The sequence below is a fragment of the Arachis hypogaea genome, chromosome 11 (assembly GCF_003086295.3).
Source record: "Arachis hypogaea cultivar Tifrunner chromosome 11, arahy.Tifrunner.gnm2.J5K5, whole genome shotgun sequence".
Lineage (NCBI taxonomy): Eukaryota > Viridiplantae > Streptophyta > Magnoliopsida > Fabales > Fabaceae > Arachis > Arachis hypogaea.
The window spans coordinates 143544930-143563625 of record NC_092046.1 but is presented as its reverse complement, the minus strand read 5'-3'; the positions used below and the strand labels follow the sequence as shown (position 1 = coordinate 143563625).

At 36.8% G+C, this 18696-nt stretch overlaps 4 protein-coding genes and 1 long non-coding RNA gene across 6 annotated transcripts; 3 read left to right on the top strand and 2 right to left on the bottom strand.

The window, feature by feature from the left end:
• Positions 1-2318: 2318 nt before the first annotated feature.
• On the bottom strand, positions 2319-3203 carry LOC140176269 (uncharacterized). The gene has a single exon (XM_072206210.1). The coding sequence runs from the start codon at positions 3201-3203 to the stop codon at positions 2319-2321; it is 885 nt and encodes a 294-aa protein (XP_072062311.1).
• Positions 3204-7406: 4203 nt separating this feature from the next.
• LOC140176268 (uncharacterized) lies at positions 7407-8153 on the top strand. The gene has a single exon (XM_072206209.1). The coding sequence runs from the start codon at positions 7407-7409 to the stop codon at positions 8151-8153; it is 747 nt and encodes a 248-aa protein (XP_072062310.1).
• A 3221-nt stretch (positions 8154-11374) lies between these two features.
• Positions 11375-12197, bottom strand: LOC112724116 (uncharacterized). Its single transcript, XM_025775384.3, has one exon. The coding sequence runs from the start codon at positions 12028-12030 to the stop codon at positions 11578-11580; it is 453 nt and encodes a 150-aa protein (XP_025631169.1). The 5' UTR covers positions 12031-12197; the 3' UTR covers positions 11375-11577.
• An 822-nt stretch (positions 12198-13019) lies between these two features.
• On the top strand, positions 13020-15142 carry LOC112723198 (desiccation-related protein PCC13-62). Its single transcript, XM_025774461.2, has 3 exons — positions 13020-13365; positions 13778-14003; positions 14678-15142. The coding sequence occupies exons 1-3, from the start codon at positions 13058-13060 to the stop codon at positions 15056-15058; spliced, it is 915 nt and encodes a 304-aa protein (XP_025630246.1). The 5' UTR covers positions 13020-13057; the 3' UTR covers positions 15059-15142.
• A 239-nt stretch (positions 15143-15381) lies between these two features.
• On the top strand, positions 15382-18029 carry LOC140176430 (uncharacterized). Of its 2 annotated transcripts, XR_011867961.1 has the most exons (5): positions 15382-15590; positions 16429-16522; positions 16651-16845; positions 17256-17275; positions 17653-18029. It is a non-coding gene; the product is annotated as an uncharacterized lncRNA (long non-coding RNA). The 2 variants fall into 2 exon arrangements; XR_011867960.1 differs by lacking the exon at positions 17653-18029 and having other exon boundaries at positions 17256-17585.
• Positions 18030-18696: the final 667 nt, after the last annotated feature.

Below are 18696 nucleotides of genomic sequence, written 5' to 3'. Positions count from 1 at the left end.
TAAAATTATAATCATAACTTGCATTAAATTCTAAATTGATCTTTATTAATGGCGTATTAATTTGATATGTTAATTTGTCAGAATTTGAATTCTTTGACACGGTTCTATATGATCGAGACCTATTAAAATTCTTAAAAACTCGACAACTGCTTTCAGAGTTCTAAATTTCATAAATTAAAATTGTTATTATCATCTTTCTTAGGACGTTAGTGAGCCAGGTAAGTTTTTAGGCGTTTTAGTAGGTCTCAATGACTCAATCACATGAAATCTAAACGAGGAGTTCAAATAGTGACAAGTTTTTTTTTGTTGTCCAACGTATCCGCCAACCCGACAGACCAAGAACTAATCCGTCGCGGATCTGAGCTCCAGTTAAGGGTTTGCTGCTGGCCAATGGATTGCTACATGTACAAGGTAGGATTTGAACCCCCAACACTTATTTAAGCGAACGAGTGAGCTGACCACTCGACCAACCCAAGTTGGTTCAAATAGTGACAAGTTAACGTACAAAATTAGTGTGACAATAACGTAAAATTAATTGAGGGCCTACTATTGTAAATTTTGGAGTTTAATTTTTTTGAAACAAAAAGCTCAACACAGTAAGGTGGAGAATTTAGAAAGTCTAGAATTACAATACAAACACTAAAAAAGAAACCGTAGTTATCTCCGGCATTGCCATCAACAACTAGACGGAACAAAGTCAATCCACTTTTTGTAGCTCCTAATCGACTTGGTAATAACTTCCGCAACGCCTGTTTCTTGATTTCTGAAAATCCTAGCATTTCTTTCCAACCACGTATTCCAAATGATAGCAAAAAAGCTAATCAGCCACTTGTTACGTTCGTCTTTTCTTACAGGAGCTCCTATCCAACTCTCAAAGTGTTGTTTAATGGTTCCTGGAATAGACCAAAGTTTATTATAGGCGTATAACCAAGCACACCACACCTGCCACGTGAACTCACAGCCAATGAATAAGTGAAAATCATTCTTAGTTTCTTTTTTACATAAAACACAAATAATATCCCTGTGATCAATAATGCCCAATCTAATCAATCTTTCCTTAGTATTGACTCTACCAATTAACACAAACCAGATGAATAGCTCAACTCTTGGTGGTACTAGTCCTCTCCATATAGATCTAGTGAAACTATAACTCGTAATGTCCTCCGGGAGAGTCTTAGCCTGCAAAACCTACACAAATGAGTTAGTAGAATAAACTCCTGATCTATCAAATTTTCATACTATTCTGTCTAGGGATGGCAACACCACCCAAACCCGCGGGTATCCACCCCGCCCCTATCCGCTTGGGGCGGGTAATTACCCTCCTTGCACCGGGGCGGATTTTGAGCGGGGCGGGGTGGAATCGGGTTTAGGTAATACCCGCCCGGCATATATATAATATATGTAAAATAATTAATAAATGATTAATAATATTGGATCATATTTAAATTTTTACTTCAATTTATGTTATATATGTGATGATGGTTTTCTTCCAATCGGCTGAGCTACCAAGAGATTCTAATGTTACATGGGTGGCTCTGGCTCCGAAGTTTGTGGGAGCAAGGGAGATTAAAGATCTTTGGCCGATTAGCATGGTAGGGTGTGTGTGTATAAGGTCATTTCGAAGGTGTTGGTGCGGAGAATGAGAAGGGTAATGCCAGACTTAGTAGGAGAGACTCAGAGTGCATTTGTGCAGGGAAGGAAGATTCATGATGGGGCTTTGATTGCATGTGAAATTGTGCAATAGTTGAAGCAAAGAAAGAAGAAATCGACAATAATCAAACTGGACTTTCAAAACAGCTGCAGTAAACTCAGGATTAATTTCTCCCCAACACTTCTTTATGAAGTTCATAGTGTAGCCATCACAGCCAGGGGCCTTAGATGACTTGCAATCCCAAACTGCTTCCTTTATTTCGCCAGCCGAAGGCATTCTCTCTAAGTCTGTAGCCTCCTCTTCCTGTATCTTGTTAACTAGGCCATCCCGAATACCTACCAAAGGTAACGGTTCCTGACGATACAAGTTCTTGTAAAAATCTCTTATTGCACTCTTAATCCTGGCTTGATTCCTCACCAATCTGCCACTTATCACCAACGCATCAATCTGATTACTTCTTCTTCTTGCTGAGGCTAAATTATGAAAATATCTAGTGTTCTTATCCATGTACAGCATGTCTAGACCTTGACATCTGCTTCCAATGGATTTCCTTCCTGACATACCAATGCTTACAGAAGCTAACTAGAGCTCTCCTTCTTGCCTCCATAGTCCCGTCACAAACTCCATCACTAGCCAAATCATCTAACTTCCTGATTTCATCCTCTAACTACTGTACCTTCAAATTAATATCACCAAACTTCTCCTTGTGCCATCTACTCAAAGGTATCGTCAAAGCCTTCAAATTTTCAGTAAATTGAACCTCTCCTAGACCCCTCCATTCCTTCTTCACCATTCTGAGAAACCCGTCATGTGAGAACCAAGAATCCTGACTTTGAAATGGCCTCGGCTCCCCTCTTAATCTACTGTCCTCCACTATCAAATGATAATGATCAGATAAACCTCTTGGCCCACCTTTAAGCCGCATATCAGGAAACTGTTCAAGACATTCCAGGCTAACGAAGACTCTATCAATGCGACTGCAAGATTGGCCTCTAAACGATGTAAATTTGCGATCATTCAGTTCTAAATCCACTAACTCCATATCCCGTATCCAGTCTCTAAAATCTTCCGCTGATGCTGTTAAAACATTAGCTCCTTTTCTTTCTTCTACTCTCACAACCTCATTAAAATCACCCATATAACAAATTGGGACCTGGCATACTCCAGCAATAAAACTCAACTCCTCCCACACAGTTAGCTTCTCCTCCCTAACATTCGCACCATACACCAAACAAAACGCACAATGGAAATTATTGCTCTTCAACACCCCTTCCACACACAACCACCTCTCTCCTTTATAACAGTTACTCAACTTAAAAATTATTTTGTCCCACATTAACAATAGACTTCCAGAAGCCCCTTCGGAACCCACATATTCCCAATCCACCGCATCATTTTCCCAAATTTGCACTACGTCAAACTTAGTAACTTCATTCTTCTTTGTCTCTATCAAGCCTAGTATATTCACATTATTTTTTCTCTTAAAATTTTTAACCATACCTACTTTTCCAACACCCCTAATACCCTTCACATTCCAAAAACTATAAATCATTTAAGCACATTATTACACACCTTATTCCAGTTTTTAGGCCGGCTCCTTCTTACTTTTTCCTTTTGCTTTGCTTGCCTTCGTTTCTGTGCAAGCACTTCATTCTGAGCTTGAAAAGCTGCCCATAATGTCGTCTTCCTTGTCATATGAGATAGCCCCTGATTCTATTGCTAAGGCCCAAGCAACTCTGTTTTCAACCAAGTCTTCATCCCAGCTTTTTATTTGCTTCACAATATTCTGATCACTGATTACATCCTTTTCAGAATTCTCAACATCCTCCAAGTTCCTGACCGTCTCATCCTCTTCAAAGCATGTTCCCTCCCTCAGAGTATCATCTCCCCCTGAATCTTCTTCCTCTACTCCATCATGCCTTACCAATCTTGTAATGGTGTTCTTCTTTACATTCCCATCGAGACTTTCGTGAACCGTATGTGATATGGCATTAGTTTCATTCAAGCTCCCTGTTATTCTTCCCCTTTCCTCCCCGTCTAATAGATTGTCGCCATCTATCACAGAGTTGTTGACCGCATGAAGCATCCCCGCACAAGAGAAATCATTCATCCATATGCCATTTACCTTCATTATCATAGAGGTTTTCATCGTTGGCACTGGATTGTGCCCTTCAACACCGTCATGCTCCTTCACGGCACGGAGCGGACTAGCGGTGGCACCGCCAACTTCAAACTCGTCACTTGCCATGACAGCGACCGCTTTCCAAACATCTCTACTGGCACCACCGCTGACCTTCTGCCAGCCATCTTCCATCCCTACCACTCCACCGTATCCTGCGTTGCTATTGTGATTCACGTTATCCACCAGAGCTGCGTGATACCCAAGGCCCTCCTCCCTCATCACTGTCCAATGCATCGTATCCCCTGCACCACCACCCGCAGCAGCTGCCAAGAACTCCTTGTGAAAGCACAACATGATGAAGTCACCGTCGTACCTTATGGTAGCAGCAACATGAGTGTGATCAACTCCAATCCCCTTCCCATCCCCACGCGGCACCACGCTCCTACCTGGAAGTACATCCCATGTTCCACATCCTGGTTGGGTTACTCCAATCTGTCAGCTAGCTCATGAGCGCTTATGTGGTTTTGGCCCACATCACACATATTTTTTTTAGTGTGCTGATCTACGTTATTGGGCCCCTTACCCCAGGAGCAGCGTCTTCATCAATTAAATGTAATCCCATAACTATCGATCTAATTATAGGAGCTTCCGTTGCTTTTTTTTTCAAATTTACCAAAATTTTCGTACCCCATTCATCCAGTTCTTTGAGGGAAATGACCCTTCTATCCATTCCCTGTTCGTCAGCTAGTGCCACCTATGTCACCATCTCCGCTGCCATGTCCCATCCCATCTTTAATGGTATCTCCCGTGATTTAGCACGGACGCCAAACTCTAACTCTAGGTTGCATTCTATTCTACTTGCCTCTTCTGTCTGCTTCACGCTGTTCAAACCAGCCACCACGGTCACTTGGTGGTTCCCATAGCCAATTAAACTCTTATGAATATATCTGGTATTAGCGGCATCTTCTGTAAAATATTTTCCCTTATCATGAAGCTATCTCTAATACTTAGCCTCTCCCACAAAGATCTCTTTACCTCGTAATCGCATTCGGTCCATCTCTTGTATTGTTTTTAGTGCCCTTTCCTTCATAGTATACCTTATGAAATCAAACAAGTGGATCCGTCCATATTACGCGACAGATATATGTCGTTATCCACCCTGTCTACTTAAATAAGTGAAACAACTCATCTTTCGAACTATCTTCCGGTAAATTGTCCACAAAAATTATAAATGATTCTTTTTCTAAACGTTGATACTCTTTTCGATTCCAAATCCACGAATCTTTTTCATTATGTGAGTGTCTAACACAATCCCACCCTGTGTTTTCCCACCCCTATCGCCTTCTCTCTCGTTCTCTCTTACTCTCAGGAGTACCTACGGAGTACCTCTTGGTAGCAAGTCTTATTCCATAATGATAGGTTTGACTACCAAATTAAATTTTGGAGTTTAATTTAAACCAATTATAGAGTTATTTTGACTCTGTCTTCAAATTTTATGAGCCAAATTAAACATTAACTCGATAAAAATATATTCCAAAGAAAAAATGGTATATAAATTAATCAAATCAAATTCATTTTTTGTTACGTAGGCTTCTAAATTCAACTTGGATAAAAAAATTAGGGTTTAGTGGGAGTACGTACTCCGTACTCTGTACAATTTTGAAAATCGAAGATGAGCGGTGGAGTGAGCGGGGAAGAGACTTTGAGGGTGAAACACGGTGAGGCAGCCGATAATGTCGGCGGAAGAGATAAGGGGGAGAGCGGGGGAGGGATTGCATCAGGAGAAAAAAGGAGGATCATATTTCGGGAGGGGTTTCTAAGCCTTTGAAGGTTTCTTTCAGGGACAAAGTTGTGGGTTCCAAGATTGCTAAAGCTTTTTCACTTGTTGAAACTTTATCGGGAGATAACATTGCGGTAGTTTCTGGGAAGCAAGGAGATCTCTTGCCACCGAGTGTCACGTTTATCCAAAAAGCTAAGAATTGCTTGGCAGAACCTTATAAGGATGCTATAGTGATTAAGGTGCTAGGTAAACATTATAGCTACACTGCATTGTCTCATAAACTCTGAACGGTATGGAGGATTAAGGGAGGTTTTGATTTATTGGACGTGGAATTTGACTACTTTCTTGTGAAGTTTGATGTGGCTGAGGAGCGAGAAAAGGTTCTCTTAGGAGGTCCATGGATGATCGAGGAAAATTATGTGGCTGTGAAGCCTTGGGATCAAGAGTTTAGATCAAGTGAAAACTGTTTTGGAGCAACTTTAACGTGGATTAAAATTTTTGGATTACCAATTTGGTGCTACCAAGAAGATGCAATGCTCCGTGTTGCGGCTGCAGTTGGCATTCCAGTTAAGATTGATTTGGCAACAAAATTAGCTGAAAGAGGACGACATGCTCGAGCCTGTGTTCAGATAGATTTAGGATTGCCAGTGACTAAGAAGATTCTTGTTGAAGGTGTTGAATATGAGGTTGAATATGAAAGTCTTCACCTTATTTGTGGCTCCTGTCTCAAGTTTGGCCATGATATGAAGGTGTGCAAAACTGACAGCAATGCAGGAGGAGGAACTAATGCCAAGGTGATCAGTGATGTAGCAAAGCAGCCAGAAAGCTCAAATTCAAAAAATCCAGTACATGTGGAAAAGGAAAGTTTTCATTTTGGCAAGAATCTTGGAGATGAGACTGTAAATATTACTGTCCCGGATTTGGTGGAGAGTGATTTGCATGCTGTTCATGTAGACCATGCACAACATGGGGATTTGGAAGGTTGGACTCAAGTGATTAGGAAAGAAAAGTATAAAATGGGTCAAAAGCCTTCTCCTAGCACCCATCAGGTCCAACCAAAAGCAAAGAAGACTCCTAACAAGGCTACCAATACTTGGACAATGTCTAATCACCAACGTACAACACATGCTATTGGATCCAAAGTAAAATTCAGCAGGGGCATCAATATTGGAAAACCGGTTAGTGTGGCTTCTTCGGGGACTCGGCACAATGTTCATCATCAGCAGCAAGGTGAGACAACAAATGGCACTATGCGAAAGCGTCCTCGCCCAAACTCTTTGCAGAATTCACCAGTAGATAAGGATGGAGTATCGATGGCGGGTATGGTGCAAGTTTCGACGAAGAAAATTGGGCTACAACTTGAGAGTCCATTAAAGGCAGGATCGTCGAAGACAGGGACATCATGTTGAGTCTCAGATTTGTTATTGGAGCTCCCTTTTTGCTGTTTTTATGGATAATTTCAATATCATAGCCTGGAATGTGAGGGGTGCGTCTAACAAAATGACCCGTGTGCATTGCAAAAATTTGGTGAGAATATATAAACCATCTTTCTTCTTTCTCTTTGAGACTCATACCATGTTTAATAATTTGAAGAATTTTTGGGATAAGTTGGGTTTTCATTGTGTTGGTATTGAGGAAGCAGTAGGATATATGGGTGGCATTTGTTTCTATCTTCTATTGCTAATGCTTCTTGTGTGGTTATTGATCAAATTGACCAATGTATCACAGTGAAAGTGAGTGTGGGTAACTTAGTTTGGCTTTGTAGTGTAGTATATGGGAGTCCTCAATTCAAAAAAAGATGTATGCTTTGGGATCATTTGCGTTCTATTAATTCAGGCCATAATAGACCATGGATGGTCGTTGGTGATTTTAATGAGATTGTGGCACCAGATGAGAGTACATGTGCTTATCTTTCTTCTCACAGAGCTAGTCTATTAGCTACTACTCTAGATGACTGTGAGCTCTTTGATCTTAAAGTGACTGGTAGGAGATATAATTGGTATAGAGCAGTTCAGGCTGGCAGGGACTTGGCTAAAAGGTTGGATAGAGCTCTAGTTAATGAGGCGTGGATGACAATATTTTCTGAGGGTTATTCTAAAATTCTTAGCAGGCTTCATTCTGATCATTGTCCTATTTTAGTTCGTTGTCATGGTAGCCCCAGAGTGAAAGGTTCTCGTCCTTTTAGGTTCCAAGCTGCGTGGGCAACACATCCTTCTTATAAACATGTTATTAGTAAGGCTTGGAATCAAGAGTTTGGAGGCGTTATTGAAAGGCTTAAGATGGTTCAACAGGCTTCTTTGGACTTCAACTCAAAGATTTTTGGAAATATTTTTGTGCGAAAAAATAAGCTAGAATATCTGATTGATCAAATTCAACGGCGTTTGGAGGTTACCGATGTGTTATCTCTGAGAATTAATGAAGCTGAACTGAGGGAAGATTACAATAGGCTTTTATTGCAAGAGGAACTTTTTTGGTACCAGAAATCTAGAGAGCAGTGGGTCAAGTATGGGAATAGAAACACTAAATTCTTTCATCTTCAGACTTTGGTGCGTAGAAACCATAATAGAGTACATGGATTATATGTTAGAGATGGGTCTTAGTCTACTGATCCAGATATTCTCCATGAAGAAGCCCTCTCTTTTTACAAGAATCTCTTTGGTACAACGGAAGAGGTTGAGGTTGATTGTTTAGGAGATGTTCCGATGCCCACTCTAAGCACTGAGGCTTGTGCTAGGTTAATTGACCCTGTCTCTTTTGCGGAAGTCAAGTCAGCAGTATTCAGTATGAGCCCTTTTAAGGCTCCTGGTCCAGATGGCTTTCAAGCTTATTTTTTTAAAGAATATTGGGAGATAGTAGGCACTGAGATTTGGAATATTGTCCGGAGCGCTTTTTTGGGAGAGTTCTTAAATCCTAGCATCATGAAAACTCTGATTGTACTTATTCCTAAAATTGATAACTCTACCTTTATGAATGATTTCAGGCCTATTAGCTTGTGTAATGTTGTTTATAAAATTATCACCAAAGTATTGACTAACCGGCTTCGGCCTTTTCTTCCAGATATTATTAGTCCTTTACAAGGAGGTTTTATTCCGGGTCGTGGTGCTCCTGATAATATTATTGTGGCCCAAGAAATTCTGAATTTCATGAAGCACACAAAATCCAAAAAAGGTACTCTTACTTTTAAAATTGATCTTGAAAAAGCTTATGATAGGGTGGATTGGAGGTTTTTGGAGAGTACTCTCATTGCTTTTGGTTTTCCTATCATCACTGTTAATTTGATTATGACTTGTGTTCGTGCATCATCTCTTTCTATTATGTGGAATGGGAATAGATTGGATAGTTTTGCTCCTAGAAGCGGGCTTAGATAGGGCGATCCAATGTCTCCTTACTTATTTGTGCTTTGTATGAAAAGACTTGCTTGCTATATATCTCATAAGGTGGTCGAGGGTGTGTGGAAACCAGTTTCTGTCACTAGGGGTAGCCCAAAATTTTCTCATTTGATGTTTGCAGATGATCTCTTACTCTTCTGTCAGGCTACAAAGAGTTAGGTCCAAATGGTCATGCATTCTCTTAACATTTTTTGCAAGGCATCTGGCATGAAAATGAATCTTGAAAAGTCTAAAACTTTTTGTTCTAAAAATGTGATTGCTCGTAGAAGAGATATTTTTACTAGTGTTTCTTCAATACGTTTTGCTTTGGACTTAGGAAGATATCTTGGAGTTAACATTAATCATTTCCGTACCAGTAGGGCTTCTTTTTATTCGGTGATTAAAAAGGTGAGGGGAAGATTAGCTAATTGGAAAGGAAGGCTTCTAAATAAAGCAGGGAGACTTTGCCTGATCAATTCTGTTGCAGCATCCATTCCTGTCTATCATATGCAAGTATCTTTTTTTCCAAATTGGGTTTGCGATAAATTATCTTCTATGATGAGACAGTTCCTTTGGAAGGGTCAAGTTGATGGTAAAGGTCTTTCTCTTGTTAATTGGAGGACCGTGATCACTCCAAAAAAATTTGGTGGCCTGGGTGTTAGAGATCCTGCGTGTGTTAATATATATTTACTTGGTAAATTGGTGTGGCAACTTTTTCATTGTCAGGACAAGCCTTGGGTCGCTCTATTGAGGGCGAAGTATCTGAGGAATGAGGGAGTTTTAGATGGCCCTGTCCCTTGCAATGCTTCTCATGTTAGGAAGAGTATCTCAAAGGCTTTTGGTGCTCTTAAGGATGCCTTCTCTTGGTGCGTTGGGTCACTTGATCAATCTTTTTGGTTTGACAATTGGAGTATTGAGGGCCCAATTGCTCAAGATGTCCCTTTTGTATATATATCTGACTCTGATTTAACTATTAGAGACGTTTGGAAAGATGGTCAATGGAATCTCCATGATATTTTCTCTATCATTCCAGAAGATGTCAAACAGCGTTTGAATGCTTATAATCCGGACTTGAATGCTGGAGAGAGTTCGGGTTGGTCGTGGGGTGTGGCATCTTCTAGACTTTACTCAGCTAGGAGTGGGTACAGTTGGCTAGCCAAAAGAAAGTTTGACTGGAATGAGCATGATAATTGGTTGTGGGTATGGCGACTGCATATTCCTGAGAAGTACAAGTTCTTGATTTGGCTCAGTCTTCATAATGCTATTCCTACGGCAGAGTTTCATTTGGGTCGTGGTTTAGCTTTATCTAGCACCTGTCATCGATGTCAGAATGGTTCTAAATCCATTCTTCATTGTCTTCGGGAGTGCCCTAGTGCCAAGGAGGTTTGGAACCTTTTAGGCCTGTATTCAAATAACTCGAATTTACATGATTGGCTCTACAGAGGTGCAAGGAGTGGAGATGTTTTTCTTTTCTTTTCGACCATCTGGTGGATTTGGAGAAACAGGAATCATGACTTATTTAATATAGATGATTCATGGAGTGCTAGTAAAGTGGTGAGTTTGATTCGTAGTTCAGTAAGGGAGTTTCACACTATTTTTGCTATGCATCAATCTCTGTCTCCTCCTTCACTTTGTTTGCATTGGGTTCCAGTTCCAGTTCATTCTGTTAAATTGAATTGTGATGCTAGTTGATTTGCTCCTTCTGGCTATGCTGGTTTTGGTTGTATCATTCGCAATCTTGATGGCTGTTGGTTGAAAGGTTGCACTGGAAAAGTCAAAATGTGCAGTGTTCTTTTTGCTGAATTGTATGCAATTTGGAGAGGTTTACTTCTTGCTTGGAAGAGTGGATTTCATAAGGTTATTTGTGAAACAGACTGTTTAGAAGCTCTTTTCTTGGTAAACCAAAGAATGTTTGGTAAAAGATATTCCGAAATGGGATTTGGCAAAGCATATACAGGAGGTTATGAATTGGAATTGGAGAGTCTCTATTCTTTTAATTCAGAAGACTGCAAATAGTGTTGCAGATTGTATGGCTAAAACAGCTGCTTCTGTCGCGGACATTCACTCGAATTGGAGCCAGCCAACCATGAAGTGAGCTTCAACATCTAATAGATTTAGATATGACCCTAACCAACTAATTTGGTTTTGTCTCTTTTTTTTTTTTCTTTTTTTCTGTTTAGTCACCCCAAAAAAATCATAATTTTGTTCCCTTTATTTTGTCCGGAGTGTTCCTACTTCCTTTCGTCAAACGCCTAAAAGCCATGCAAAAACAAGGCCACGCATACACTTTATCCAAAAAAGCGAAATTACGTGAACAATTTGGAAATAAGAGACATTAAAATAACAAGCACTTTATACTCTAAGCATATTCTTCATGAAACAAATATGACAGCATATTCTTTCTTTGTTCCTAGTCATTCACCGTAGCCACTAATTCTTTCCATGAAAATACAACCAAATTAATCATTAAAATTATACGTATAAGCAAGTGCGTGACATCACCATCACCATAATAATAATGTTGATGAATTTAATTGAAATAGTAATACATCATATACAATTACAATGACATTTTCATTGTTATTAACAATTCATTTGGGCACTGATTAATAACAATTAATTACAATTTGATCATCTTGTTCCACCAGTTTTCTTCTTACGCTTCTTCCTTGGGTTGATCCTTCCCAGCCATGCCCATGAACAAAGAAAGTGGAAAAGACATAGATAACCCTATAATGGACTTGAAGGTAATAAGAGACCCTTGTGGTGAACCCTTAACATAAATCTCATTCAATGTGAACCAAAGCAAGAAGTCCCTAGCCTTGACCCCAGTGAGATTCTTGATCTTCTTAGGTTCAATATATGCCGTGACAACTGAATCATAGCACACAAGTATGTTATCAAACCTGTGTTCTATCTTCTTCTGAAGCTTGAGCCAAACAAATCCAATCTCTTTCACATAGCCACATTCCTCAATGTCCTGAATTGTTAATAATCCTTTTGGCAGGCCTATTTCTGCAAGCAACAAAGAGAATTTCTCCCTACAAAGTTTGTCACCATGGTACACCACTGCCTTGCCCTTCAGTTCCTCTGTTAATGCCATGGACATTGCTTCTTCCTTTGAAATTGGGATAGTTTGAGTTTATATAGTAAGTGGTATGGTGCTGCTTATATAGAAGAAGATTGAGATGAATTGGATTATATAATTGGTGGAGCTGAGTCTGGAATATACTTGATCAAGAAATGGATAAATATATATAATGTTTCCTTATGAAATATTCGATCAAAGAGGAGGAGAGTAGTATATTATTATTTTGATTAGTTAACTTGTGCCTTAAAATAACGTTTTTAATAGTATAAAATAAAATTTTTTAAATAAAAAATACTAGAAAGTCATTAAAATTTATTGTTTTTATTATTAATTAATTATTAGTATTTAAAAATATAAAATAAAACATGTTATTAGATTATTAACTTTAAAAAATTAAATTAAAAACTAAATAATAACAAAAAATAATAAATTATGATGATCTTTGAATATTACTAAATCTTATATATTCAATTTTATTAAAGATATATAAAATATATTTTTTAATAATTCTTTAAAAAACATTTTTTTATGATGTTGTTATGTCTTTATTAGTGCACACGTCAAAAAATCCTTATTATTATTAGGTTTAGCTAATATTTCACATTGAGATCAAATAGTCTTAACATTCTTTCCCAGTTTCCCTTCCTACCAAACGGTCAAGAGAGCAGGCTATATCGAGAGAAATTACAAAGAATTTTTTTGAAAATTAACTTCTAACTTAAAATTTAATTTTCATCTAAAATTTCTCTTATTCATCCGAATCTCCTAAAATGAATGATATGAATAATATTTGACTGCAACCATGCAAATTTATGAGATCAGAGTACACGGAACCATCCCTACAAATAAATACAATCCATGAGCTTACTCAGCATATATGATTATTATATGAATACACCTGTCAACTCTAGTGTCAAACAAGTTACATTTCTTGCTACTTGGCATTGCCTTGTGCACTTTGTATGAAAAAGGATTCAGTGTACACTATAAGAAAGAAAAAGGGTCACAAAAAATATGGCACTAGCTACTTCCCACTTTCACTACCATGGTCTCCATTCATGTTATAGTAACTTTCTTAGTTCTTTCCATCCTTGTTCCAAGATCTTACTCTTTTAATCCTATTGTAAGTTTATCCCCAAAATCTGATGTTGATCTTCTGGAATTTCCTCTAAACTTAGAATATTTGGAGGCTGAATTCTTCTTGTACGGTGCTAGTGGTTGTGGATTAGATGCTGTTGATCCTGAATTGGCCCAAGGAGGACCTCCTCCCATTGGAGGCAAAAAGGCCAATCTTGATGCATTCACTAGAGATGTCATCTTGCAGTTTGCTTATCAAGAAGTTGGACATTTGAGGTTCTCTCTACTCTCTAGTCTTTATTATTTTAGTTACACTAAGGGCTCGGAATTCTATTTTCTTTAACAAAATAATTTATTTTTATTTAAAATTTAGTTTTAAAAGACTATAATATATTAATAGAATAAAATTTAATTTTTAATTTAGAATAATTTTTGTATAAATTAACTTTTTGTATAATTTAATCTTTAATAAAATTATTTTATTAATTGTAAATAAAAATATTTTTAATACTTGACGTATTAAGTTTGAAAGAGTGATAAATTAATTTGTCTTTTAAGAAGAAAATGAGAATTAAAATTTTCAAAAAAAATGTTTTTCTTTAAATAGTGAATTATAATTCTTAGCATTTCAAACCTTTAAAAAAAATAAAACTTAAGAGTTGCATGCATTATTGCATTATGATTGCAGGGCCATAAAAAGAACAATAAAGGGGTTTCCTAGGCCATTATTGAATATAAGCAAGGAGGCATTTGCTGAAATCATGGACAATGCCTTTGGAGAATCTCTACATCCTCCTTTTGACCCCTATGCTAATGTCATCAACTACTTACTTGCCTCTTATGTAATTCCTTATGTTGGCCTCACTGGATATGTTGGAACCAATCCTCAATTGCAAAACCCCACTTCTAAGAAGGTAAATTTATCAAAACAATTTTACATCATCTTTATTGTATTGGATTATTTGTAATAAAAAATGCTATTTGTACAGCAAGATGAGCCACTAAAATCAGCCATAAATACATGTGTGGTTTAGTTTATTTTTAATGTGTATTTGTATTTCAGCATGTATTTTATATTGGTAGCTGGTAGCAGATTTTGGTGGTTGATTTTAGTGTACACGTATCAGAACTCTTTTGCAATTGAATAATTGGATCCTCTAAAGTTTGATTTTTATTTTAGAGAATAAAGTATGATCTTCTACTATTGATTAGTTTTTCTTTCATATTTATTTTTGGTCCTACCTATAAAATAAATGGTAAAAGATCACACTTTAATCTCTAAAGTGAAATTTAAACTTTAGAGGATCTAAATCCTATATATATATATATATATATATGTTACAGAAGTAACATATAAGTTGAATGGTCACATGTAGCCGTTATTGTTGGAATATAAAATATATATAATATATGTGAAATAATACATGTAGTTATATACAATATACAAATATATGTGGATTAATTCTGATTGATTTAATGGTTGAATTTTAGAGGATATTTTTTACATTTAATTACCAATTTCAAAAGACAGGTTGAATATATAACTGTTATAAATAATATATTTCCATTATATTTTGTATGTGTATAGCTTGTTGCAGGGCTACTGGGAGTAGAGTCAGGGCAAGATGCAGTTATTAGAGCAATGTTATATGATTGTAGAAATGAGCAAGTGCATCCATATGGAGTGAGTGTAGAAACATTTACAAATCGCATTTCAATTCTTAGGGACAAGCTCGGAAACAATGGTATGAAAGATGTTGGGCTTGGGATGCGAATGTTGGAAGGTCCTGAGGGCAGAGCTTTGGGAAGTGTGCTAGCTGGTGACAAAGATTCACTTGCATATGGAAGAACACCTCAAGAAATATTGAGGATAGTGTATGGTGGAGGTGATGAATGTGTCCCTGGTGGTTTCTTCCCTAGGGGAGCACATGGACGCATAGCTAAATCTTACTTGGACACTATAATATAATTATAGTTTATCTTTATCTTGAAACTGTATGTTGCACCTTTCTAAGAATAAATAAGCAACGAACTAAGAATTCCGCTTGTTGAACTATCGGAAAACTTAAATTACAAAATAAACAAGGTAAAGAGGTTCGTTCATTCTTCATCAACTAGGATGTTAGCAACATTTCTAGAGCTACAAAATCACACGATTGAGAATTACATAGGAAAAAGAAGCGGAGTTTTGGGCTACAGCCCACAAGATCCAATTTTCTCCATTTATTTCATTTTATGTTAATTAGTGGGCCCGGGTCCAATAAGCATGGTGTTTTGCTTGTTTTCAGGCTTCGGCTCATATAATTTTTATTTAACAGGCCATTATTAAAAAGTATTTCCGACGAAAGAAAGAGCGAAAAAACGTGATATATAAAGTCGTAAATTGAATTTGAAAAGAGTCGAGAACAATTTCAAAGGACCGAGAGAGAAGGTTCAGTGTTGAGTGGTGTTTGGCGCTACCAGCACATCAAGCATAACGAAGGAGCACGAGAACTCATCCAGTTAAAAATCTTCTCCGAATCTCATTCTTTCCATCTCTTCATCCCGCAAAGTCGTCTTTATTTTCTCTCGTTATTTTTTTTTATGTGAATGTGAATCTGTTTTGCTTTGTTTATAGTTTGATTTTCCTGTTTGGATCGGAAATTTACGTTGATATTTTTTTTCTCTTCTTCGTTAATTCGTATTTTCGGATCTACTTTACAAATTTGTGTATCTGAGATGCGAGATCGTTCTGTTTCTAATATTCGATTCGAATCGATTCTAAACCGGATTCTAACATTTTCGTAGAAGCTGAGCTGAATTTCCGTAGCTTACAATTTAGCTTTCATTTGATTTCATTCAAATTAAGAGATTAAATAAAGTTTTTCATAGCTCTGTTTTGAATTAGTCTTTTAGATCTTGCGGTAGTTTGAACATCGATGTTCATGTGAAATTGCGAAACTGCTATAGTGCACACATAAACTTAGATCTGGATTTTCAATGTTTCACATTGAGCTGCACGGACTTCAAAGTTTGGTATCTGTTTGAAATAGCAGCAACTGCGTTTTATTTAGAGTGAAATGACAGATCTCAAACTTAGTAGCTTAGTAACTGGACTTCAAAAACCAGGTAGCTGAACGTTTACTGTTGTATACGTTTAATATATCGTGTCATGAACTATGATGTATATGAGTGGTCAACTTCTCGAGTTAGGTTAGAACAATTCATGACTGTGAGTTTGCTTATTACTAAAAGCAGCAGAAACTATTAACTATGTTTGTGTGTATATATTGACAACGAGATTATGTATATTTATTTATTTCCTAAAACCTATAATCGTCAATTATATTTCATTCGTAGAAACATGTTGTCAAAGAGGCAGAATATGGCTGAACATGTTTAGTCAGAGACGAAACCAACCGATGCAGAGCAACATGAAGATTATCTATGTCAGGTTTGTTTTCACAGCATCTATTTAATACTTTATTGAGTCCATTTGGTTAGGATCATTGTGCTCTGCATGGACATTGGTGCCTTATCTAATGTTCCGATTTGAAATAAATACTTTACCTCCTGTTGCAGTCGGACCTTTTTGTCTATAATCGGTGGAGTAGTTGCTGGAATTTTGGGTTTACAGGCTTCAAAGGATTTGTCTTATACTTTCTGCTAATGTCTTTTACTTCACTTGTGCTCCTAGCAAAATCTAAAATTTCAATCCACTCATACTTTGACTCCCGGAATCGAGTGCTACTGGATGGCTTTCTAGGTGGTCTAATGGTAGGTTCTCTTTTGCTCTATTACCTATGTTTGAACTGAAAATTCTGATCAACATTTGTCAACTATTTGTTAAATGTCAAAAAGTAGCTTTTCGTATGGTTATTAAGGTGAAAAATAAGAATATAGAAGTGGGAGATTTATTAGATGCACAATTTATTCAAAACCTCCCCTATTTAACGTTTTAGCATAACATAATCCCCTTTTTATATTGTGTTGAAATGTCAATAACGAAGATTTGTGTTACTTTTCAAACAAGAGGTCTGAATGTCTGATAGACCTTTTGTGATAGGCTGAACAGACATGGATCAATTTTCTTTTGGTTTAGGAACGTTTGCATCATAATTTATTTGTTTTTCTCTTTTACGTGCATTTGTTCAGTATTTTTAACTTTCTTCTTTTAACTTCTGCAGTCATTCGTGCTGTTCTGGACGTATCCTTCTCGTTTACAATATTTGGTAGTACATCTGCAAACTAATTTATTTAACGCCATAAATCTGTTAAAACTTAAAAATGGAGAACTTATATGACTAGCATTATTTGGATGGATTGGAATTGGATTTAGAGGGTATTAGAACTTAAAATGGAGTGGAATTGGTTTTGGAGGGGATTCCAAATGGTTCCACGTTACCTAAACTTTCGAAATATTTGTTGCCCTATTTTTCCTAGAGAGTAGCTGTCCCAGATTATTGACAAAAACAGCTTATTAAGAGTTCATTTATCTTATTCCCATATTCTTATCATTATATTCTCCTTCTTTGACAAACTAAATATTTGCATACGACGTTGTACATATATTTTGATCGAAAGTCGTCTGGAAATGCCTTTAAAAAGGCAACTTTTGGCGTCTGGTGCTGATTTCGCTGCTTGCTAGATTGCTTTACAGGACCATCTAGTTACTGGATAGCTTCATGATGACTTTGTAAGCTCTACTTCCATTGGGGATTATGTAATCTTAGAGAGGAAGCAATTTTGTTAAATTGGACTCGGGGAGATTATTCTATAGACTTGTTTTGTATATGTAGCGATTTATTTTGGCATTTAGTTTAAGTTGCTTCTTAACGAAAATATGATGTTTCACCTGCAGCTTTCTGTGATGAAACTCCTTGATTGACAAGGTAAGACCGCATTCTGGTATCCATTGTACAACCTTAAGTCTCTAGTATATATGCCCACTGATTTCTAAATTCAACTGTGCGCTTTTTATTTTGAGTGTTGCGGTTCTAGTGATTTTTTTTAACAATGTGAAAACTGTGTATTTTTTTTTGTTGTATAGTTACCAGAAAACGGTAAGATTTTTTTTTAAAAACATGCAAATTTAAGGGTTAAATTTATTATTTATTATTTAAAAACTAAAAATTTTTTTTTTAAACATGCTACTTAAACCTTTCGATTTGTTTTACAACCAAAAAAAATTATTTTACCACAAATTGAAAGATTCGATTTATGTATTATGAAATTTGAGAGTTCGATTTATTATTTAAAATAAAAAATTAAAATTTATATAAAAAAATTTCAATTAACCATAATATTGGATTACACAATTTTTTTTTTATTTCTAAAAAAAATAGCCTCAACTGTGTTGTTTCATGGAAAAAATCGTTTCGAATTTCAACCTGTACAGAGAAAAATGTTTAGTATTTATTTATAGTACTTAATATTCACTTATTCAGAAGAGCACAATTTTAATTCACTGCTGTTGACTTGATGACGGTAATTTCAGGTTGGTGTGACAAAAGAAAAGAATGTTTTGCGACCAATAATATGTTCTCACATTGTGTTTCAATCGCAGACTTGCAGTAATTGCAACGCCATCAAACTTACGAATCATTCGCAATTTAAAATCCCGCACTC

Coding starts and splice junctions, on each gene's coding strand:
- LOC112723198 (XM_025774461.2), top strand. CDS start 13,058: ATGGTCTCCATTCATGTTATAGTAACTTTCTTAGTTCTTTCCATCCTT. Junction 13,366..13,777: donor CAAGAAGTTGGACATTTGAG/GTTCTCTCTACT, acceptor TTATGATTGCAG/GGCCATAAAAAGAACAATAA. Junction 14,004..14,677: donor AAAACCCCACTTCTAAGAAG/GTAAATTTATCA, acceptor GTATGTGTATAG/CTTGTTGCAGGGCTACTGGG.
- LOC140176269 (XM_072206210.1), bottom strand. CDS start 3,203: ATGATTTATAGTTTTTGGAATGTGAAGGGTATTAGGGGTGTTGGAAAA.
- LOC140176268 (XM_072206209.1), top strand. CDS start 7,407: ATGGTCGTTGGTGATTTTAATGAGATTGTGGCACCAGATGAGAGTACA.
- LOC112724116 (XM_025775384.3), bottom strand. CDS start 12,030: ATGTCCATGGCATTAACAGAGGAACTGAAGGGCAAGGCAGTGGTGTAC.